This window comes from Myripristis murdjan, chromosome 15 (assembly GCF_902150065.1).
Source record: "Myripristis murdjan chromosome 15, fMyrMur1.1, whole genome shotgun sequence".
In the NCBI taxonomy this organism is placed as follows: Eukaryota; Metazoa; Chordata; class Actinopteri; order Holocentriformes; family Holocentridae; genus Myripristis; species Myripristis murdjan.
This window is the reverse complement of record NC_043994.1, coordinates 11386790-11411412: the sequence shown is the minus strand read 5'-3', so window position 1 is coordinate 11411412 and position 24623 is coordinate 11386790. Positions and strand designations below refer to the sequence as shown.

General features: G+C 41.1%; 3 protein-coding genes across 3 annotated transcripts in view; 2 read left to right on the top strand and 1 right to left on the bottom strand.

The window, feature by feature from the left end:
- The window catches only part of kcnq5a (potassium voltage-gated channel, KQT-like subfamily, member 5a), a 106565-nt gene extending 102579 nt beyond the window's left edge, over nucleotides 1–3986 (bottom strand). The window contains exon 1 of the mRNA XM_030071074.1: nucleotides 3585–3986. Within this exon, the coding sequence (XP_029926934.1) occupies nucleotides 3585–3928 (344 nt within the window). The 5' untranslated portion in view covers nucleotides 3929–3986. The remainder of the gene's footprint in view (nucleotides 1–3584) is intronic.
- A 2733-nt stretch (nucleotides 3987–6719) lies between these two features.
- On the top strand, nucleotides 6720–14502 carry cnrip1b (cannabinoid receptor interacting protein 1b). The gene is made up of 3 exons (XM_030071172.1): nucleotides 6720–7075; nucleotides 9338–9482; nucleotides 11865–14502. Exons 1-3 carry the CDS (start codon nucleotides 6897–6899, stop codon nucleotides 12027–12029), a joined length of 489 nt encoding a protein of 162 aa, XP_029927032.1. The 5' UTR covers nucleotides 6720–6896; the 3' UTR covers nucleotides 12030–14502.
- Nucleotides 14503–15758: 1256 nt separating this feature from the next.
- The window catches only part of ppp3r1a (protein phosphatase 3, regulatory subunit B, alpha a), a 35209-nt gene continuing 26344 nt past the window's right edge, over nucleotides 15759–24623 (top strand). The window contains exon 1 of the mRNA XM_030071170.1: nucleotides 15759–15995. Within this exon, the coding sequence (XP_029927030.1) occupies nucleotides 15993–15995 (3 nt within the window). The 5' untranslated portion in view covers nucleotides 15759–15992. The remainder of the gene's footprint in view (nucleotides 15996–24623) is intronic.

Here is a 24623-nt window from a genome sequence, read left to right as displayed (position 1 = left end):
ACTGTGTCTGGTTGTCTGTGTGGGTTAAAACAAAGAGCTCAATTGGCCTCCCCCTTGTTTCAGAGTGCGCTCAACTGGGTAATGGCCCTTCAGAAGGATGCTGTAATAGGTAGGGGGTTAAGATATTTACCTAGGAAATGGGACACCACCTTGTGCGTCAACAGCAGCCATTATCCATGCAGCAGTTCTACGTTCATCAGTACAGAAGTGGGGAAATGAGTCTGGGTAAAGACAGACCAGACAAACCAGCGCCATAATGCTTCATTAGCAGGATCCTGTACTTCTTTAGACTGCATAAAGCACAAAACAGGACAGGATAGTGTTCCTAGCAATCCAAACTGTCCTGCACTGACATCAGAGGACCACTGGATTTAAAATTTCAAATCTTGTTCCTTGGACATGGAAATCCGTCAGCATGCTGGACCGTCACCACATTGCTCATTAACCGACATTGTATCAACATTGTGAGTAGCGATTTTTGAGAAATGCTGGTCATAAAGACCCAATCACATATTTCATTGCATCTACATTAAACTGAAAAATCCAGAGAGATTTTATAATTTTTGCATGGTAATTTGCGAATACATAATACATTCGCACCTTCTTTCCTGGCACTTCTTCTGCATTTTCTTCTGCCCTCCGTTTGTTGTGTGCATTTGGCAACGCTCCATTTGGAGGGCCATTTGGAGGGCTAGATGACCACTACCCCTTGATCCCCAAAAGAAACAGGACACCCTAGGCTATGCAGGAGCACACAATGCAAAGGGGCAGGACCAAGGGGGGAGAAATGTTTGCAATTACCACTTGATCCAGGTTTTAAATGGAAGTGGAAAAATCAAAAAGATAAATAAAGGGAAAAAAAGAAAATGCTTTGTGCTCCTTATCACCGGCTGTGTGTAATTCCGTTGCATAGCAGTGGAAACACTTGAAAACTGTTGTATTCATTGCATGCAACGATGAACAAGAGCATCAGCTAAACGCCTGCATGTAAATAGAAAATGACACTTGAAATGACATGCGCTCACTCAAACCAGTGTTAAGTCACAACCATTCAGTGAGTGAATGCTAAGCAGCACTAGCAATACACAGAGCCTGTCTAATATGTATGTGAGTGTGTGTGTGTGTGTGTGTGTGCATGACACAACAATACACACACTCACTCAGTTATGTTTTTAGCCTTTGAGGTGAGATGTGTCTTTGCTCTCTGAGTTTTATCCTTTAACACGCGCAGCTAAACTAAACTACACTTAAACAGGCTAAGTGTGGGAGGCTGCGGACATGAGCAGATGTAAGGACTTAACCCCGGTGACCTCAGCTGTCCCGCCTGAGCAAATAAAACGTCAACATCCGGCTTCACAGCCCTTCCACTGACAGCTCCACTTCCTCCTTCTCACAGCAGTCCTCTTCCAAAAAGACTCTGACGCAAAAAACAATGGTAAAGGGATGTGGCGTTTCATCATTCCAATCATGCTGAAATTGCTGGGAGTGCTGCTGTACATGTGCATGTGAAAGAGAGACACACATACAAAGACACTTAAATACAGTATATGCATGCATGTATACACAGATACATAGACAGAGATGGGGAGAGAAAGAGAGAGACAGTGTGTTGTGTGTTGGAATGATCACAACTGATCCTGCACTTCCATAAAATACCAGCTACCTGTGCATTACTTAACATTTCAAGCAGGCTAATAGTCTTGTAAGTAAATGTCAGTGCTCTCTTTTGCTGACAAACACAATAATGATTCAGCCTATAGTCAGCTCAGGTAGGACGTTGCTTAGGAAAATCTACTGTATACAAGAAGCGATGAGTTTTATGTTTCAGGGTTAGGCTGTTTGCAATAATCAGAAGAAGAAGTGGGTAGTTAGCATGAGCAGTGATAGCAACCATGGCTGGAGAGGCAAAGAAAACAGTGCCACCTACAGAAACTCAAACTCCATGAGCAGAAAATCCAAGGAAAAAGACGGCAGAGTACTGTGCTTGATTGACAGCTGATCTCCGGGCAGCGCAGTGCAGAAACACCACAGTAATGAGAGCTTAGCACCAAACATGGAGACTAAATAAAAGCTTAAAAAACAAGGATCTTGAGGATTACAATCACCAATCAATCATTCATTAAGGTGTGGACAAAAGCAGGAAAACAGCTGTATTACTGCTATGGATAAACATAGTTTCAGGCTTAAGTGTGTGTCAGGGTTACAAGCAGAGACACCCTCAAGACAAAAACAGTGCCAGACAACAGGACAATAAATCTCATTAGCATTGCTAGGTTTTGACTGAGCACAAGCAAAGAATGTTTATCCATAAATGTTTGCTATAATTGGCAAATTAGTAAACTGAGACTGTATGAAGGAAGGGGAAACTGGATGTTGGTTTTCATAAAGCAAATAAAATATGAAATTTTAGCTTGAATGGGGCTATTTCACACTTGAAAACCAAGCTGTGGTCAGCTGAAGGCTGTTTCTAATTTTTTTTTACTCAAATATATCAGCTTTCAAAGTCTCTTTCCGTGACTTTTCCCAGACATAAAACCACTGCTGTAAGGTTTTCAAAATCATGCAAGAGAGTAGTCATTATAATAAGATTTACGCCTTTCAGATGATGGATTAACTACTCTGAAATCCCCCAGATCCACTGGACAGGCTGTTTAAAGTATGTGTCATTAAATATAAATGTAATTCTTTTAAGGCCTTTTAAAGACAAATTTTAACAAAATTTTAGACAAACTGTCTTCATGTTCAAACAGGCATCACAGCTAAGAAAAAAAGTATTATATATGTTGTCAGAGATCAGGTCAGAGGTCAGTTTTAGGGAGAAATATGGTTGGTTATTAGATATATCATTGCATGAACTGTTGTCACAGTTTCCTTTAGGTTAGATAGGAAATTTCTACTGTAATAACTGGATGACTTTTTCGGTGAAACTTGGGGCAGGTAGGTACAAGAGTTATATTTGGCTTATCTCTACAGGTCAGTATGAAGTGAGGTGGGTCATTCTCCCAAAAGATAAGTGCAGTAGGTCAGTATAAAGGCAGGAATAGCTTCGGTAGACTGAGAGCTTTAGGACAGCCTAAATGTTGCAGAATAATGCAGAAGAATAAGAAATTGAATCCTCCCGAGTTTCTTAATTATACATACAGGTGTTGCAATGGCAATAAAACAGTGTGCATTTGAAAGAGTCAAGACTCACACACAGAGCCACACACACCTGTAACCTATGTTTCACATCATTCATATCATTCCTTTGTAATCTATTCTAGGTTCTGTGCCTTCATCATTTTCTGGACACTGTTCCTTGCAGCAACAGGTGATCACAATTCACAAGATACTTTTACTGATATAAATAGATGGAGAGGTAAATATAAAGATGAAAAATTAAGATAATCACTAATATATTCCTTCTCCCATAAAAGCTCCTATGCCTAATTGCATAACATCAATTAGGACCACTTCAGCTGTTTGCTGTGAACTGATCTCATAAGTTCAGCCTTCAAAGATGAGAACAGCTGATCTGCAAATGAAACAGTTGCTGAGTTTCGGCGGGTTTACCCTCCCTACATCCCTGAGGTTGCAGTACTCACACAAAAGCGTGGTAGACGAACGCCCACTCCCTGGGTCTCTCCAGCACGTTGTACAGGTAATTCTGCAGGCGGCGGTACCGCGCGTTCCTGCGGCCGCTTTGCGCGCTGTAGGTCAGCGGCTTCCCCAGCAGGCTGAGCCGGGCGCCCTGCTTCCTCCGCTCCGCTCCCACCGCACCTGCCGCCGCGGGAGAGAGCAGCCCGTCTCCGACTCGCACCGCGTTGTTCATCGTCTTCCGCCCAGACTCCACATCTTTCAGTCCGTAGTCCTGCGCCCGGCGCCCCGGTGAGCTCTTCAGCCAGAGTCCGGTGCCGCCGCTCTCGTCGCCGGTGTGACTGCGGGGCATGGCATCACCAGCGCCGCCGGGGAGTGCGCTGGCAGACCGGCGGACATTCACATGTGCTCTTGCGCTAAAGTGTGCTTGGTTACCCCAACTTGCCCGACTAGACCAATAAAACAAACCGGAGAGGAGAAAGCTTGACAGTATATCTAGTCTGCTCTCAGCTTATCATCCTGTGGCTGACTAGATTCAGAGTCCGGTTTGGACACTTTGGCCATCTGCGCCAGGCTGGGGAAGAGTTGGGTTATGAAGGAGTGGATCCATCGAGACATTTGGCGAGGGGAGGGCACTCCCACCCTCCCTTTCTTCCCCCACTCACACACTCTCACTCCCTGTCTTCCCTCTCTCTGTCAAAGTGTGCGGCGGTGGAGCTTGTCCGGTGCCGCTCCACAAGTGTCCTTATGGTTCCTTTTTACGCATCATGCAGGGAAAGATTAATCGCCACCGGTGCGGCACATTTTACTGTACATTATCCTGAAAATATAGGAAACATAACCTTGATGTGGACATCTTCAGCTGTGGTGCCGGTCTGTCAGCTTCAGTCCAAGATTAAAAACTGCAAACGGGTCAGACGCACCACCGAAGCAGGTTTTACGCAGGCAAGGAAAAAGCCAGATGCTCATGCAACTGAATCCTGGTTTTCTTCCAGAAAATAAATCAAACATATGTTTCATCTGTCTTCCACACTAGTAGCCAAATTATGCTCGAAATAGTCTCATCAGTTGTGTGCACTGGTGTGAACTGAGGTAACTGGGAACACAGCTGTTAGTAGGTCATAAACAGCACTCCGAGTTGGATTCATATCCCAAGAATAAACTATTAACTTTAGTTTTAGTGACTTAAGGAACAGAACAAGATGCGTACGACATGAATTTATCACATGATGGGGTCTCAGCCCGCTGGCAAAACAGACTACCGGTCACATTTCGTTTCCTTTCTAGTTCTATGTCTAGTTCTATGTTGTTAAATGGCAATCCAGTTAATTTTGTTTAAGCGACCCAATCACTACTCTTCTGAGCAACCACGTGATCTGTACAAACGCAGACACACGGGGAACGATCTTGTGCACAAGAGAGTGCATTTAACCGTTACAAAGATCAGTTTTTCCTCCAAGAAGCTATATGCAGCCTGGGCCTAATTGCCTGTAAATGCAGCATCCACATTCAGACGCTAATCACCGTGATTTCCATAGCTAAGAAAAATTAATTGGCATGAAAGGAGTGAAGTTAAATTGTGCGGATGAATTTGAGGAGAGAGACCAAATCATTCGGATCATTCAGTTTGAATGACCATAGAATCAGCTGAGAATGACAATATGATACGCTGTGTCTAATAGTAGTCTCCTTTAGTGCTGCTACGATGAAAGCATCCTATTAAGGAGAAGTGTAACTAATATCAGTTTCAGAAATGACGTTACAGGCCTAACTTACTCATAGAAAATATGTCGTTATCTGTCACTCTGTATAAACACGAAGCTTCAGGCTGATTTATTAAAAATGGGATTATCCCTATTCCCAAAATAGTTTTCTGCATAAGCAATCAACGTTCTTCCCGCTGAAACTGGTTTAGATATTGCACTAAAGTTAACATTTTTTTTTTTTTTTATGTGGGAAATACTCGTCTGAGGGTAGACATCAACGCTGTTTGGTTTCTTGATGATTCAAGAGAAAGCTTCTGAAAAATCCTGATTTGGGATTCGGAAAGAGGGCAGTGTCAAGTTTGAGACTGTACTTAAATTAAATGTAATCATTTATTGTTCCTAGCTACAAATAAGTAATCGCTTTACCTTTAGGAAAAATGAATTAGGCTACTTGAGTAACGAATCCATCACCGTCCTGCACGTCAGCCAAGTTTATAGCAAGCAGGGAAGAAGCTGGGAGATAGATTTCCCTGTTGTGTTTAAAGCCTGACATCTAGTGGTCAGAAAATGGTATTGCAGGGCTATGTGATTCCATGAAGCTGTTCTCTCCTAGTTATTCTTAAATTTTCGAGCGTTTTTAACAAAGTGATTAACACGAGACACAAGACACAAAACAAATAAAAGCAAGGATAACAACAATCAAGACATGAGAACAATTACAACTCTAACTTAAAGCATCCTGATCTTACAAGTTACGCATATTTTCCCAGAGGAGCAAGATCCTGTATTCCTCTGGTATTTTGTAGGTATGCAACATTTTCAGGGTTACAGCCCCGATATTCAGCTTTTATTAACTGATTAAAGGGACGTTTGGTTTTGACCTGTATGAGTTGTTTAGTATGAGCTCAAATGGCGAGAAAAGTAAGAGTTGGGCTTTTTTAAAAAAAAAAAAAAAAAAATACTGCAAGTTATTTGGGATTTATTTTATGTTTATATTGACTTAAAAAAGTTTATTGCAAACAGTCCCACAGGGGCAGCGATGCACCTTTTGCACTCTGCAAATGTGTGCGTTTTCAAATGCGTTTCAGCCTCTGCATGGACAGCATTTTCACACAAATCTTCATTACAACAAATACGATTTATTGGTTGTAATGATCAGTTCGTATTTATATCCAAGACATTGCTATAACTCATTTTCCTGGGGAAACGACCCCATTGAAGATCAATCAATGTTTCTTGTAATCCAATACTAATTGGTTCATTGGTAATCTAGTCCTAATTAGCAGCACTTCAGCACCACGGACAGAGATAACCAAAGGTCACCGTGCCAGTGTGATAGAGAGAGGCAAAGAGAGAGAGAGAGAGAGAGAGAGAGAGAGAGAGAGAGAGAGAGAGAGAGAGAGAGAGAGAGAGAGAGAGAGAGAGAGAGAGAGCGCACTGGGTGGGATTAGGCCGTGTTGGAGGTTGGACGGGATTAGAGCGCAGCGCAGCGACATTCCCAGTCCAGGCTGTGTGCCCTGCTATGGGTTTCTGACTGAACTGAGCAATACCTTGGATATACGCACATCCTACCTGTTGTGGACATCTGGGGGTTCAAACACCGGCCCGGGAACAATGGCGGACGTCCCGCAGATAATCAAAATCGGGATTTCCCTGAAGATGCTTCCCAATAACAGCTCGGTGCACTTCAAGTCCGACGGGAACCGGTTCGACCAGACCCGGACCATCAAACTGCTGACGGGCTCCAAGTATAAAATCGAGGTGGTTGTCAAGCCCGGAGCGGTCGAAGCCACGTAGGTAGCCCTCCGATCTTCATTCTAGTCGTGGATTATCTTGACCTAGCCCTAACAACCCTTAGGGAAACAGAGTAATCCTATAAGAAATTTTAGGACAGTGCAGCCGTCATACAGCAAGAGCATTCCCGCAAGAGGCTGTTGGAACATGAAGGGGAGATTGTGGTGATGCCACAGGAAATCAAAATACCATAAAGGTCTCTGTAAATTTGCCACTGAGTGCCACAGACACATTTTAGGTCTCCAGGAAACACTCAGCCCAATGCGCTAAATGAACTCAATTCAATTCAGCAGAACGACATCGGATATTATGGGGATTTTTTTTAGGAAAACATGGAGATTATGTTGTTTGTCATCCCTGACGGAAAATTACTGTTATATCCCCATAAAATCCCTTTGCATGGAGACTTACAGTGCGACAGTTGTGTGCCTGTGGCCGTGAATGGCGTGTTTATCGTGACTGCATGTTATAAGGCATTGTCTGATGTCCTAAGGATCACTACACGCGTGGCATATAGCCCCATATAACGGTGTTAATGGGGCACATAGCCTTTAAAACTAACATCATCCTGTTTTGTTGTGGGATAATTATATGCCTATTTCGATTAAAGATATTTGCTTTACAAAATCAAGGCAATTGTTTCTCTGCAACGTGTCCACATTCTAGTTTATTTACACATTTTTGCATCAGGTTGCAATGACGGCGGCCAAATTTATTGGAGTGACAGTGAATTGGGCAAACAATGAAACAGGAAATCAAATAGTGAAATAGACAAAATAAGAGGTTCATTCCTCGTATGCGGGGAGGCTGCGACCTTAAGAGGTTTCATAAGGAGAGGCGCAACAGAAGGCAAGTCCAGATTTCAAGGCTGCCTTCAAGTGCTGTCAGAAATACCGCAATTACCTGACCGTGCACGATCGATTCAAGGGGTAAATAGGACTGGAAAGTGGGGCATTTTCTGTGATCTCCGTGACAGAGATGTGACGTTCAGGGGCAGAGAGCATGGATGGTAAAAATGGTCCATCGTCTTGCTATATCTAACATTTGCTCATAATCAGACTTATTATTGTATTACTCTATTTGTACGTTTTGTTTAAAATAGTTGGAACACATTTTTAAATTAATTAAACATCAGTTACAAGTTTGGCGCACATTTTCTCATGGTCATAAAATAACTCTGTGATTGTTTAAAAAAACAACCTTCCAAAAGTCTGCTTTTGCTCTGCAGTTCAGTGTTATCTCTGACCAAAATTATTTCTGATTGCTCAACAAGTCGTCCAATTCACGAGTTCAGATTTAAGGGGAAGGAATTTACGAGGAGCACCTGAAGGCAGCATAAACCCCTATTGGCTGCATGTCAAATCCACCACAGATTAGGACGTTAATGTTTGTGACACAGCCCGTGCTTTGTGTTACCCACCGCTTGTGATTTGCTCACAATTCGCGATTATATAATAACTTATGTTGTAATTCCCTTCCCAAACAAGGATTATCTAGCGTGGAAAATTCATGGCTTTGAATTCATCCCGTGTCCTAAAAGAGCAAAGTAGTGCCAAATGTGGGTCACGTACGCACTAAAGCATAGGTGATGGTACATTAATTTACGGCATGCTCATGAAACACAGCTGTAGACTAGTTTTAATGACTCATCTGTAGAGTAAAGTCACGTATACCAGTGACTGGAGCAAAGGCATGCATACATGTAAAGCATCAATGAGCATAAAGCCACAGTTTTCATCTAAAAAGACTAGTATTATTTTAAACACATTCATGCTGTATCTAGTGCACATACTGTGGGAATAATTCAGTGTATTATGAGTAAAATCCTTAAAATACATATCATTTTCAACACATCCATTCAAACTGGTCAGCATGCAGTACACAACATCTCAAATACATGATGCAGAAAATTAATAGCAATGCATTTGACACATGAATGACTATATGTTACAGTGAAGTAATCCTAAAAGATGTACTTAAATTGCTTTCAGCATTGTACTTAAAATTATGCATCCTTTTTCTTCTCTGCAGTCTGTGATGCTATTTTTCTTGCTCTCGGGTTTGTTATAGCTCTTTCCCTTCTCCTCCCTCACTTCATTTGTCTCTCTCCCCTTTTAAAATATCTTAAAAATGTAAAAATGTATAAGAATAACAACATTTAAGTATATTAATATTTGTTATATGCATATTCTTTATTATTTGTAGAACTTAAACCAATTTTGCCCTACACTGAGGAGTGTGTGTTGTGTTCCTGTCCCCAGGTCTATGAGTGTGGGAGGGGTGACCTTCCCCCTGGAGCAGCAGTCTAAAGACCCACAGTCAGTTGTGTATACTGGGCTGTACGACACAGAGGGGGTGGCACACACCAAGAGTGGGGAGAGGCAACCAGTTCAGATAAGCATACAGGTAGAGTACAGTTGTGCAGCACACAGACAAGGGAACTAACTTTTACCTAGAGGCCACAGTGGCAAATATTATCCAAAATGATGCAGTCTTTCAGTATGTTACTGGTCACACATTCTGAACAATAGACGAGAGCCTGGTTGGATGCAGGTGTGCCTAGCAGAGAAGACCTTAGAAGAACTTGCCCAAATGTATCAGTATTTTGCTGGAGGCTGGTTTTAATAAATCTTTTTTTAAGGCAGCCATTTTGATATGAAATAGCAGGGTAATTGCAGGTGTTACTCATAACATTAATTAAGGTTCCATTCCATTTTAGTGCAGCGTCTTTCCAGAGAATGCCCTAGCACCCACCCACCAGATCATAGCAACTGATTGCCTGGGCAACCACCAGGAACACCATAGCAGCCCTTTGTAACTACCCACAACATCACAACTGCCTAGGCACCACCTAACAACCACCTTGAACATCCTTGCAACTGCCTTGGCACTCCTTAGGAACCACCACAGCAACAGTTTAGCAAAACAAATACACAAACACATACGGACGGCATAGCAAAGGGTTGTCGGTTTACCACATGGCCACACAGTCAGCAACGGAGACAAGCACATTTAAAGTCTCTTCAGAAACTTTAGCAAAGACTAGTTGTTTATATCATTGTAGCTACATTGTTGCAGCAATGCTACATTTTTGGGAATGAGGCACTTTGTTGTGATGACCTAATATTAAGAGAAGTGATCAGAGGATTGATCTCTGCCAACAAAAATATTTAACATATATTTATTTCAGTTATATTTAACATGCACTATGCAAAACGGAGGGCTGATTGAGGACCATTCAGACTTTCTTAACAAAATTAAGCAAGCCTAGTTAAAGCTGAACCACCACACTGAAAGTGAACATCTGTGCTCTGCTATTTCATGATCTTAGCAAACCATGACAAGCACACTAAATACTGCTGCTGAATAAGCTGTAAAGTCTGTCATCTATAATTGAATATATTCCTACATATTTGTACGTACACGCACAGCAAACAATAAAATTACAACTTATCTTGTGTGTCTAATTAGTTACCCAAAAACAGTTATCTCGAGCTCTATCTGGATTTTTGCACATGCATTTCACCAACCGGTGTCACAAATGGACACACAGCCTGCTCTTGATGTACATGTTCTCTGGTACATTAACTAAAATGCATAATTTGATAGTACATGTTGAGTAAATATCTGAAATGACATTTGAAAATGGTGTGCATAGACTCCCCCAACAATGATATTAAATGTAATTAAAGATCGACATTCATACAGGTGAAGTTGGTGGATGCATTTTAAACCCCGGAGTAAAATGTAATCTTGCGCATCTTTTGAACACAGCCTTTAGTTTTTTGTATTTTTGAAATGGCCAGTAATATTTAACATGGGGATTTTGGACTGCCCACACAGCTGTATCATATCTAATATCGCGCCACAGTCAAGCTGGCTCATTGATTTGATTAATTTCTAATCAAATAAACTAGTGACACCTGGCAAAAACACTCATTTCACAGGCACAAGGGTAGTTATTGCAAAATAAGGCCTGACAGAGAGAATAAACATGCTGACATGAAGCTTGCCTAACAGTACACACAGCACTTTGCTCTCCCTCTCCTTCACACCTCAAATTTTGTCAGAATAAGGCTTGAAGTGTTTTGAGAGATGTTTTTTGATTGAGACATTGGCCACACAGTAAACCCTGTGTCTACCAGGCAACTGTTTTTAGCCAGCAGCACCAAAGAAATGCATATAGGAAGCACTAGCTGTGTTTCTTGTTTTGATGAGAGCACTGAAAACCGACCTGAAGTACAGAGCTGTTTTGCTAAATATCTAAAGCTTAAAATCAGTGACACAATGGCATCTATGTTTGATCACTTTTTTACTGGTGTAATAGTGGTTCCCCTTCTTTTTTCCCATATCTTTATGACCTACATTTGTGTGGTATACAGCTCTTCCTGGCAAGCATAATCAGATTGATATATGTTATGAGAATACAGTTTTATACAGGTAAAGAAAGCATGAATGCAGGTTCATATTCGGTTGCTGGTACTATGTCACCCAGGTCCAGTATGAGTGTGTGTGTGGATATGCCCATCTGTCCAGACCACTGCAAGCCTCGGAAATGATATAATGTTTATATGTGTGTGTGTTGATGTGTTTGTGTGGCATGTGCCCATCTGTGTGTGTGTGTGTGTGTGTGTGTGTTTATGTGTATGTGTGTGCACCCATCTGTCCCATCTGTACATTTCTCCTTCAGTTAACCAAACTAGGCCGCTTTGAAATGCAGTGGTGTGTGTGTGTGTGTGTGTGTGTGTGTAAATACTCATCTGTCTCCTCTGTGTGTTTCCTCTTCAGTTCACAGAGGCAGGCCAGTTTGAAACAGTGTGGCAGGTGAAATATTACAACTACAACAAGAGGGACCACTGCCAGTGGGGAAACAGCTTCAACAGCATCGAGTATGAATGCAAACCCAACGACACGCGCACCCTCATGTGGGTCAACAAGGAGATGTTTGTCTGACAGACTGACCAGACCAACATGGGTGAAAAATTCAGTGCGTACACTGCACACAGCCGATTTAACCCCAGCATATGGTTTTCATATTAATTGAAATACCTTGGTGTAATTACTGTAAACAAATGAGACCATGGTTGAAATGTTTGGCAGGCTCTGTCTCACAGCAGTGGTATTGTTTGTGCTGGTGTTTGTCAGATTAAGACCACATTTCCCCTTTTTTCCTGTTGCAGAACAGTGTTATTACCTGCCTCCCCTCCCCCATTTGCCGTGTGTATTTTGATTTGGTTTCACTGAATTGGAAAAAAATGTGTTTTTTCCTGTCAGCCTTTTACTCCACTGTATCACAATAAATTGCTTTGGTAAAACAGCGCCCCCTTGCAGTATGTAGAGCCACTCAGTTGATTGCTCAGTAAACTGAACCTGAAGGTAACACAGTATAAATGCTGTGTAGAGGCTGCCAAACTTTTTAACAGCAGTCTTAATGACATTAATTATACTAATGTTAATGTGCTAAAGATTTATTGTGGTTAAATTGCCACATGTTATATGTTTAAGTAATTTAATTCTGTATTCGGTCTCAAAACTGTGTTTTGGTGTAAGGAATTACAAAATTTTACTGTTCAACTTAATTTGTTCCAAGCTGGCTATTTCCTTGCTTCAAGTGACATAATCTTGAGTGATGTGCTGTACATTAATTCAAGATATTGTCACTCCAGAGCAAACAACTGAAACTGTAATGTAAACATGTTGTCTCACCACACTGCCAGATTCAACTGTTTCAACAAAAACAGAATTTAATAGTGTATACACTGTTATATAATATGTTAAGAGGCATACTATGCAGGATTTCCCCCCAAACTACATGTTGTTTTGGCTCTGTATATACATTCAAAGTGTTGCAGTCCCCCTGTGCTCTCCCACTATGGTGCCTGAGCGGTCCAGATGTATTAGCCTACATGTCCAAGTAGCAGTGGCACTTAAGGGGGCATTCATACTATATCGTGACCTCTGTGAAAACACCAGTATTTCCCCAAGCTGACTGAGCTAAAAGGTGAAATCTTGAGTGGATCTGTTCAGTGCTTCAGGCCCCAGGTCGCAGGCCATTGAGCTGCTTCCAGCCTCCAATGGGAGTACTAAACCATATTATTGTTGTTGTGTGGCCACTTGTTGTGGAGGTTTCAGAGCAAGCAGGTCAGGAGCCTGCTAGTACATTTTGCTGCTCTTAAAGTAGCTTAAGACAACTTTCTTGCAGGTGCCCATATTATTCCCTCCTCAACCACTTGAATGCTCTGAGGTAGAAGTGGGAAGTGTTTCAGTTCCCATTTGTCCTGAATGCACCACAGCCCCAACATAATTTGACCGTGAGAGGGTACCACCCTATTCCCACTGCATGTGGGGATAAGACTCCAGATGGTGGTTACAGTCCAGAAATGTCCCAAACATCACAGACCAGTGTGGTCATTTTAAAACATTCAAACAGTAAAATCCTGTGTACTATGCCTTTAAGGTGTGTATCAACCCTGTTTTCCATGTATTTTTCAGTTGTGGTATCTGGTAACCCCCAGGTTGTGTTCAGTGTATGAGTGCAAGTGTGTAGGTGAGAGTGAGTTATAAATGGTGCTCGTACAGATGTATGTATATGTGTTTCTATATTTCAGAAGCCATTACCTAGGTCTACATGTGAAGAGTTTATTCCAATACACATTTCAAGAAATTCTACTGATACAAAAATGATTGCCGGCATAAAAAAAACCTAAATTTTGTGTCATTTTAGAAGCTATTTGAAGTTAGTGATCTTAAGAGCTCTGGTTATCAAAATGTAGCATATCATCATTTATGTTTCTGAAGCACTGACTGATGAATTCCAATTAGCATTCTATGTTTCCAAAGTAGGCATACAGTGTTTTGGAATGAAACTCTTCATGTGTAGTCTTGTTGTCTATGAATGTGTATTCTTTTTGTGATACCACTTCCTGTGCAGTATAGCATTTGTAATATAGTTTCGTTATTTGGGTGAAGTTGTACCCCTATTTATGTTCTTTCTACCTCGGCTAAAGGGAAGAGCCATGAATATCAAAGCTTGTGAAAAACAATTTATTTGGATCAGAATATTATGGTTCATGACATATCTTAAACCCATGCAACTTTTTTGCTCCTTGTTGCGATGGAGATAACTGCAAAAGACATCAGATTTTAGAAAGATAGTCTTTTTTTGTAAAAGGGACATGTTTTATGTGTTTTCATATAATTGTGTGTACTCGTAGAAAAATCTATAGGAGCATTTTGATTAAAGTGAAATGTTCAGATTGACCTATGCAATGAATCAGAGCAACAACAAAAAAAAAAATGAAATAATGAGTGCAATGCAGTAGGAAATTTAAATCTACCATGAGATACTTATGTATTTTATCTATTTTGACCATTTTGTGAAAGTATTGTTTATAAAATTAACAGTAAAAGCTCTTTGAAATCTTTACTGTACCAGTTTGTTTCCTAGAAACTACTATAAACAATGAAATGCTTTGACAAACACTACCTTTCATTAACAACATTTTAACACCTCATTTACTGCTTACTTTTACAAATAGTTTGCAATAACAACCTTGGTGCAGGAATATGTTTGTATTACACACAAACACCGATGTATGAAGAAGACATTATGATAATGTAGTACTGACTTAAAGCCATAAGGCCTAAGGCTTAATTCCACATTACTTTGTCTATTCTAGCTGGACGGTGCATGCTATAGGCTGACAGAACAGTCAAATAAAATCAATAGGTCAGTATTGATAGCTCCCATAGGACATCTGGGGCAAATGGCAAGTTAAGAGGAGCTTTTTAAATTAATTCACATGTGATAGGCTAATTCAGACAAAATCAGTGTGTGAAAGTATAACTAGGAAGCTTATTTGTCTTAGGATACAATAAAGGCAAAAAACAACAGGCTGTACAAAAGACTATGGCATGTGATGTGTAGTTTACTTGCAGCTGTAAATGAAAAAAAAAAATAGCCCTGTGTACGATGAGGAAGCAAACTCTAAGATTCAAAAACTTTATTGACTATAAATGTGAGCATGAAAGGAGATGTGTCTTGTGGCGAGGTGCACGGCTCACGTAGTACGAACAGAATGAGACACATGAAAGATATGACATTAGTTCATAGATCACTGACTTAAAATAGTGCTTCAAAAATGTAAACATGATCTCTCTACAGTTCATATATATTCTTGAGATCAAATTACCACTATTAGCAGATGAGAACAGCTAACAATACTACTACTGTTATTAGTATTACAACAACTTCTGCTACCACTATACTGTTATGACTTTACAACCAATGGTAGCCAGTTTCTACTCCAGTATCGACTATTATAACTACTGCTATTACTATTACTATTACTATTGCTACTACAACTAATACCATGACTATTGCTACTACTACAATTGCCTCTCTGACTAATAGGTCTACTATTACCTACTGAGTTTAGGATGCCTAGACAGGGAGGTAGGCTTTAATGTAGGCCTCTAGAGTTTCACGTGCAGTGCAGTCATACCACCACTAGGAGGAGCACATGCACAAACAGTTCAGGAGGTAAAAATATATAGTTAAATAAACCGAGTTCCCGGATGTACTGTACTGCACCTCCCCCCTTTGCCCCCTCTCTCCTCCCCTCCGCCACCGCCTGCTTGTCAAACCGAGCCTCCTCCTCCGCTTACTGTCCCCTCCCAGCGGGTCTCCCTCCCTTTGCCACTGCAGTGAAAGCCTCGGTAAAGGAGCGAGCGAGTGAGAGAGGGAGAGAGAGAGAGAGAGAGAGTCTGGAGCTGGGTATAAATCTACGGCGAGACCTCAAACAGCACCACAGCCGTATTTTTGTATTCTCCACCACAGCTTGCGGCCAACAGACTCCCCTGTTGTACCTCGTTTTTCGTTTCATATCGCCTGGATTTCATCATCCGACCTGCAAGATGGTAAGCCACGATTCCTATTTTCACCCTCCACCGACTGGTAAACACACTGGTGGGCAGGCCTGTGCTGTAACGTTATCGAATAAATGTGTCGTTTTGACAGGTTGCTTTTCGCGGTGAGAGCTGTGCGTTGAGTTAACGGTCGATAACATACCGCCTTGACGGAGAGGAAACGCTTTTCTCACCCACTTTGTCTCTATCTCTCTTTCTCCCTCTCTGTGTAATATCCTGGGGCTGACAGTAGCCTAAAGCCTATGGCCCAGATATCTTTCTTATCCCTTCTCGGCATAGCCTACACTCTTATGAACAACCAGGCCTTGTCAAATTAGTTTTCGTGACAAAAAAGACACGCTTAGGCCTCGGTTGTAGTCTAACTGTGGCACATTTAAGACACCAAACAAGCTAATACGTGCGCCGAACTTGAGTCTGTGCACTCCGTACCAAAACCATAACGCGGTTTACCTTGATAATGTTTTCTAGGAAGCATGGCGGCTGTGTTGATAGTTGCAACATTGTTTCATCGGTAGAAGGTTGGTGTGCTCAGATGAACAGGCCGTGGTTACATTTGTATCCATTTACAGCAGCGTTAGAGGAAGCTGCCATAGCAGCGCCGAGCGGATTGGCTCGTGCTGGCCTAATTAATTGGTCAGCGGACCATATAGGCAGGTGAGTTGCCTAGTAACGTTTGGCATCCGAGTATTGACCAATAGCTGCGGTCCCGGCTGGACATTACTTTCCAGTCCAACATCCACATTCAACTTGTGAGGGGATCAAAAGTAGTGAAGCTACGCATTGACGGTAACCAATAACAGAGGTGTAGCAAGGAATTATGGGCCATATGCACAGGGGGTGCCTCTGTGTCACCATACCACATTTTTTTTCAAAGCATGACAAACATCAATGGCTACCTGGCAGAAAAGGTATCTTCACACACTAATTTACTGATCAGTTGTTATACAGATCCATACGTCTGATGAACGGGTTATAGGTAATGTTAATTTGGCTGCCAAAGCCATACTTTATTTTTAGTGTGCCTAGGAAAAACATTGCCAAACTTTGTTTCTGCTCGGTCCAGATTGCATAGCAGTCGCTCAATCTCTGAGAAAGCTTTATTTGTTTACAGTATTGTATATTTCAAACATACCCTGTTTCCAAAGCAGAGCAGCGTGAAATAAGAGTATAATATATTTATAAGTATACACTTGAGTACCACAGAAGGTATTTTAGTACAGACACTTTGGGGGCAGTCCCAAAGCTTGGGCATCTGGGGAGTCAGTAGCCCTATTCCACCCAATATGACAGCTCAGATCTGTGATGTGTAAGTTGAATAAAAGGTGGGTAAACATTTGGGCAACAATCGGGATCATCAAAAGGCTAGTAAACACTAGCGTAAACAAAAATCAGCTTTCAGAAAACCCCCTAACAGAGCCTATCCTCATAACCTGCGTCAGTTTGATACCACATGTACTATGAATTACATCAGAAACATCAATGTCATCCTCAAAAGGTGGGTAAACCCGATAATGCCAAATAAAAGCTGGGTAAGCCACGTTTAGGTGGGTTTATCCTCCACTATATCCCTGTCAGTAACTCAGGCAATTAAAGTCGATGGGATTGTGGTCAGTTCAGTGGTCTAAACCCTCTGCCAGAGGGAAGAAACTCGGTGCATGCGGTTCTTACAGACAGCATGCCAACTTATGGCTTGTCAAAATGTATTCTGCTCAACCGCTGGCAGAGGTTGGGGGCAGGGACACACAGTTGCTTGAGCATGTAGCGGAATGATCTGATACTAAGGGGACCATATGCTGCCTAGCAATCAAGCACCACCCACATGCGGATCGAGCCATAGCTAATGTAAAAGAGATGAAAGCCACGGTGAACCACCAGCAGAAGTCATGATCAGCACTACATGATCCACACTACACTTCTAAGCAGCCCACTCAATCTGGATTTATTCTCCTCACTGGCTGTTGCAGTCCCTGCTGCGTTGTGGCGCCTCTGCCTTGGCTTGCACTGGAGCCAGGGTGGGAAGTACATCACCAGTCAACAGCATCAGCCAAACACTGGACAGTTTAGTCAGTGTGTAAAAAAATCTACCACAGCCATTCTAATAGGTAAACAAACATCATTTGATGGTATTCTATATTCTAAAAATGCATCTTTCTGAGGAATAACTTGATTATTTGTCAGCTTCTGTGTCCAGTGGATAAAACTGTTATAGTCAGTAATTTGCTGTGTTTCCAGTTGGGACATGACATAACAAGGGGCAGAATTGTTTAAACATGTTCAAAAAGTTAAACAATGCTTCATGCATAATCTTGAAGTGATTTTTCAAAATTAAAAAATTCCAGCCACTGTGATGCAATGATGATGCAGCACTGTATCATATTACCACTCATATCACTTTTACAGTTGTGTGGTTGTAGTTTTTATATGACAGGGCAGTAATGGGGCATTGTTCAAAAATCTGAATGCATTGCTATGGAGGAACCACTTAAGATATACCTTTTTGCAAGTAAATAATGGAATTTTTACATAAAAATATGAGAAAATACACATTTTGTAAACCTTAATTACATGGAGAGTTTGCTAACAAGGTGAAAAAGTTGATTAAATTTGATTTTAGTTTTTGTAGCAGACAAGTGATGGCAATCTTTAGCTGAGCATTATGAGCTTTTCCAATGCACATCTGGACTTTTACCTACAACTGCAACCTGCTTGAGTGAATCCACATAGTGATACGATGTTTTTTTTAGTTCTATGTCGTCTACTGATTCTTGTTTGACCTAAACTGTTTTCTTTGCACCTGAGCTGTGGTGCACTGTATACCAGTACCTTCTTGCATCATTAAGTGACTGGTCAATATGTCCCTGCATCAATAGCATGGAAACATAATTCCTCAACGTTTATTGCACTCCGTGCACAACTCTGCACTGAGCTTTTAGGGGAAGACAAAGAGTGTAACAAGTTCTCGTATATGCAGGATTTGGCAGTTGCAGCTCTATCACTTCTAGGTAAATGCATAAGAAGATTTAAGTATTGTTAGTTTGCATAGTATTACCAGGCCCTCAAAAGCCCTTGTAGGTAAGCCCAACTTGGGGATAGAAATGGCTGAGAGGATTAGCCTTGTCAGAGTTCCCTTAGGCTGCTGAGATTTTGGTAATTATTTTCATATTTGCACTTGACTCGTAAGTGACTCTGGTACAGATCCTTGACTCAAACATGCACACCTAGATATATACCCGCAGAAAATCAAACATGCACATCCCCAGGCTATGTTACCAAGCAAGATTCGCAAGAGGTTACCGAGAATGCCTCTTGAAACAAAAAAGGGGAGTAACTGGATGTCTGTGCAAAGAAACAACTAGCAGTTAACTTGTCGCCATACACTGTTGTTATTTCATATGTACCACATGGCTTCATGTGTGTGTATTAGGTTGTTTGTGATGAGATAACACGTGTAGCCAGCTCATCATCGGCCTGTCTTTTTGCCCGCTGTAGGAAGTTAGGCTGGAGAATAGAGGGGTGTTCTCTATTTAAAGAACAATCTGGAAGCACGGTGCAGCTCTGCAGTCGGCAGTGACTCTGTAGGGTTGAGACTGTTTATCATAAAGCTTGGCTATATGGCAAGCTTTATACTTGCAGAAACATTAGTGTGGAGGAGGGGAATCTTAGGAACATTGAACCAGGCGAAGCAGGGAGAAAATGCACAACAAACTTACATGTATGCATGCAAGATGCTTTTTTGCTTGTCAGTAATGATATGCCATGGCCATTAGTGGCATATATTGTGTTGAAAAGTAAAACGCCGCAAACTAGACAGCCAAATGTGTTGAAAGTGACACGCACAAACCTTTTCTCTTTGTAAGTGACCTGGTAATTTGTTTTCTTTTATTTATTGCTTTGTTTTGTTTGTGATGCTTTATTGTAGGTATTCACAGTCCTAATCACATACACATACTGTGTGCACACAAGCTGAGGCTTTCCGTAATGTATGCAGCGATGTAGTTGAGGATAAGCCTAATAAGTTAAGTGTCCACTAATGATATTCGATGACAAGATCTTGCGCTGTCACTTCAGCCGCTGGATGGACAATTTCTCTAATGCTGCTCAACAGTGAAAGACCATTCACGATCCATAATTGCATTTAGGTTTCTGAACATGATCTGACAGTCTCTCTATCTATAGATATTGTCAAAGGCAATATAATGAGCAAGTCACTGAGGAATTTTATCCAACGAGGATTTTAATGTGTTTCCAGTTCAGTGTTGGGCAAGAGAGATTGTCTAGAGAGAGAAACAATTACAATGGCTCAGTCCTGCAGGCATTTAGTCGTGTGCAGACATGTCATCATAGGACAACAGTGTTAGCTGTTAGTGTTGGAGGCTGTTTGTTCAGCAGATATGGTATTAAAATCACAGTTACAGTTATTTCGTCAAATACAGTAAAGGTACGCTGATTTGCTTGCATTGGTGTGGAGACATATCGACAGTAAAACAGTTTGTTTTTAAGGCAGATGCTTGCCAATGGCCAATTCTGATATTCAGTATTTCTAAATCTGACCATTTGCAAGGCGAAAGTGACAAGGACTGAGTGTTTCATCCATAATTTTATCCTTTTTTAGTGTGGAAAAGCTTCTGATACAGCATTTAGATCATATTGGGATACTAAAACTCTCGATTGTACCTCGATTGTACCTCTCGATTCTTGCAGGCACCTCAGCTTCTTAATAGTAGGGGAAAGTCTTGGATATGTTGCTACCTTTTAAAATAGTTAATTACAGCAAACATAATTGAACAAATAAAATGAACAAAATGTTCATTGCAGGTTTTACAGGATTCTATGAAGGTTTGGACATTGAGGAACCTCTGTATCAGGGTGGACAATATTACAGTCCAATATACTAACAAACAGCATAGTATGCCTCACTTATACTGCACTAACATTTTATGTTTGTATGAAATCATGGAACTATACAAACTTATTCAGTAAACAGTTGCTTTTATGGAGAAGTCTTGTGTTTGAACAGCTGTGACTGGTGAACAGAAAAAGATGATATCCTCGAAATAGGTTGTGCTCCCAGATGTTCTCAGTACTCAAAACCATTATTCCACATGCACAGAGCCAGTTAATGTTTATTTGCTGTGGCTTTATTTGACTTACTATAGTGTGAGTCGTTTTCATGTTCTGCCAGAGATGCCTCAGAAAAGCTCTCAGAGTCTGCAGTTGCTTGTTCTGTGCTCCCCAGTCTTTTCATGATGTGAGTGACTGGGTTCTGCAGGTCTACAAATAGCTGGATTTTTGGGTCGGCCATAGTGATGTGGCTGAACCAACGATGATACCAGACTCTTAGTTCATCATGCAAAATGTGTGTTGTGTGCTGAAGCCTAATTGATTCTGAATGAAGCATGCATTATTGATGTGCCAACACGAGTCTCTCTCTCTCTCTCTCTCTCTCTCTCTCTCTCTCTCTCTTTCTCTCACACACACTCTCTCACACACTCTCTCTCTCACTATATCTTTGCCTCCTCCTCTGTCACATCTATGAAGGATGCTCTCTCTCTCTCTCTCTCTCTCTCTCTCTCTCTCTCTCTCTCTCTCTCTCTCTCTCTCTCTCTCTCTCTCTCCTTTTACATAAGATATGACCATAGTTATTCCTCACCCCACGCTAGCTACACCACTGACCTTAAGGCACACCATAGTAACCCTGTAATCCTAAACAGCAAATCTGCTTTGCTCTAAGTCTCTTTACCTCCAGGACCCTACAGGTAGCACTCAACAGTTAAGGGACCTCTGTCTTGTTACATTTACACACCATTTTGTATACAAAATTGTTTATCTGCTTTTTTAGGCTCAGCTAATCATTAGGTAATAAAGTATAGGTTAGCATCATTTGAGAAAAAAACAAGTCATTCAGTTGTTTGACATGGTGATCAGTGACTAGAATTCATAATTTGTACATTTTTTTTTTCTTTTACACCAGCAGGTAGCTTCAGTGCCAGCAGAAAGACACTTTCCCTACAGGGATCAACAAAGAATCATTGTTATCAATACCCACTGAGCTACACAGGCAGCGGCCAATGTTCGTGCCATGTCTTACCCACTGAGCTCCACTGGGAATCAAACCCTTTAAACTGGCCGTGATAGTGCCATTCTCTACCATTGTGCCATAGAGGAAAAACATGTACGTGTCAAATCCAGTGTCAGGAAGGCAGAGTCAGTTGCTCATGCCGAGATCAGTGCGAGTCAAATGCTAAGTCGCTCCCAGGGCTAATCCTGTGTCACCTCTTGCTCTTCACTGCTCTTAAAATACCACAACATCTCTGAGGTAAGGTAATCCAGTAGATGACATTAGTTGTAGTAGCTCTTTCTTGTCAGCTCAGTAAATATACAGTATATATCTATTTTTGTGTCTATGTGTGCAGCAACAAGAGTAGCACTTCTTATCAGTCTTTCACCACTACCAATAATTTTAGGATACAACCACACCAACAGTTAATTTTCTCTGGTCCAAACAAAATTGGAAACTTTACTTTGCATTTTTACCAACCAGGGCTTGTAAACAAAAGTCACATGGCCTCGCAAGAGCCTCGTTTATTGGACAGTTTTAACAACCTGTGAGAGATTCTGTCAGCAGGGGAGGGGTTGAGTGAAAACAAATCTGATTCCAGTCACTGTCTAAGTATAATGGACTGACCAGTGCTCTTTTCTGTAATTTACCTTTAGTGATGTTCATGCCTGGTAAGACCAAATATAGAAACAGCTGAATATGAGCATCATTACAAGCTTCATGTCGCTATGCTAGGCTTTCCAAACATGAGGAACTGCCGGCTATCAGATGCCAACATCTATATCGTTTTACTCATGAAATCATCTTTTGTTTTGTGTAGTTTGGGTTGTGCTTTCATTCCTAACAAACTGAACCATAGTTGACTGGGAAGGGGCCTGAGACTCACTTTGGGCAGTCTAGGTGTGGTTATTTGGTGCCACTCGAGTCCAGCCTCTGTTTTTTTTTCTTTTTTTTTTTATCCAAACCACATGGAACAGACTGAAGCACTAAACTAAACTGGTATGAATACACCCATAGTTGCACTTTGAATCTCTACTTACAGTATTAGGGTTAGACAAATTCAATGGTTTACTGAAATATTTGGCTATTATAATTTTTTTTAAAATTATTTGATATTTGTGTGTCCATGTCATTCCTCTCTGATATGCAAGAGGTTAGTCTCTAGCTCTTTTTTTAATAAAGATTTTTATCATTGTTTGATAGTATCTTTTCATTTGCATTTGCACTGCTCTTTATTCAATTACTTTATTCAAATTTTTCATTAAATGAGGTTTACTCCAGTGTTAGCTTTCTTTATTCTTTTGCAAACAAATTTTCAAATTTATACATATTGAATATCAGCTACCAGTTGCCTCAATTGTAAAAACATATTGGTCCAACCCGAGATGGCACTCTGGACCCTTTTGTATAAATTATCCCTTAGCTATTTATTTACGTTTATATGTCAGGGACAGTGCATATTGATGAACACTATAACTATAGCTATAACTTACAGTGACCAGGCAGCTACTGGATGTTCAGTTTGCAAGAGCCTCGGATGCCAGTTTGCATGTCCAGTCATATAGCGCAGTGTTTGCTGCTCGGCCTGAGCGTCCCTCAGTATAACTGCAGGATAATTCTGGCCGAATGCTCCCCGGCCATTGGCATCTCCCTCCTTCTCTTTCTTTGTCGGCTAGGATCCCCCCTCCAGCTCTCTGGAACAGGGAACTCCTTACTGGCTCCCATGTGAGCGCTGAGGCTCACTCTGCCAGTAATCAGATTGAGGCCCGGTGGACACTGCAGTGTTGGATGGGATGCCAGGCTCGAGAGGTGGCTGCGGATGTGACTGCTGTACACGAGCCAATCCCACATCTCCTGACACACACCCCAATCCCGCCCACCCCCACACTGCCATGCAGTGTCTCTGGATGGTGTGCTCCAATAAAAAAAGAGTCCATGCATTACAGTACGGTGTGTCGTCCATGATGCATGATTGAAAAGAGGCTCTACTTGGAAGGAAACGGCCTCAATGGGGTTGATTAAACATTGATTCTGAAACTGTTACAGAAAATGGTCTTGTCTCCAAGTGTTTGTACTGTATCAAAATGAATATATCAAAAAATGTTTTTCCTCATGTGGTTAAAGTAGTAACTTGATTACAATCTCTGTTAATATTTGGACAGTAGCCTATGAGCCTTTCCTATTCTGCGCCACCTTTTTTGCTTTTTCATGCTTTTTTTCCTCACAGATCCGATTAGCTTGCATCTGAATAATCACAGCTCTGATGAATTTTGTAAATTTCCTATGAAAATGCATATAGGTAGTGTTGATGGAAATAAACAGAACACAGAACCATGGTGAGAAGGTGACTGATAAATGTTGTGCATAATCACATCTCTACATTTTCATTTGTTTATTTAGTATATATTTACCTTTATTGTGATATATTCAGATTAGTTTCAGGAGTGCCTTGATTAGAAGTGCTACAGATAAAGTTACTATTCTGAAATTAATACAACATAATTGTTGTCCTATTTATTGCAGCATTATATTTCATTTATTGTGCCCACTGTAGTGGAAAG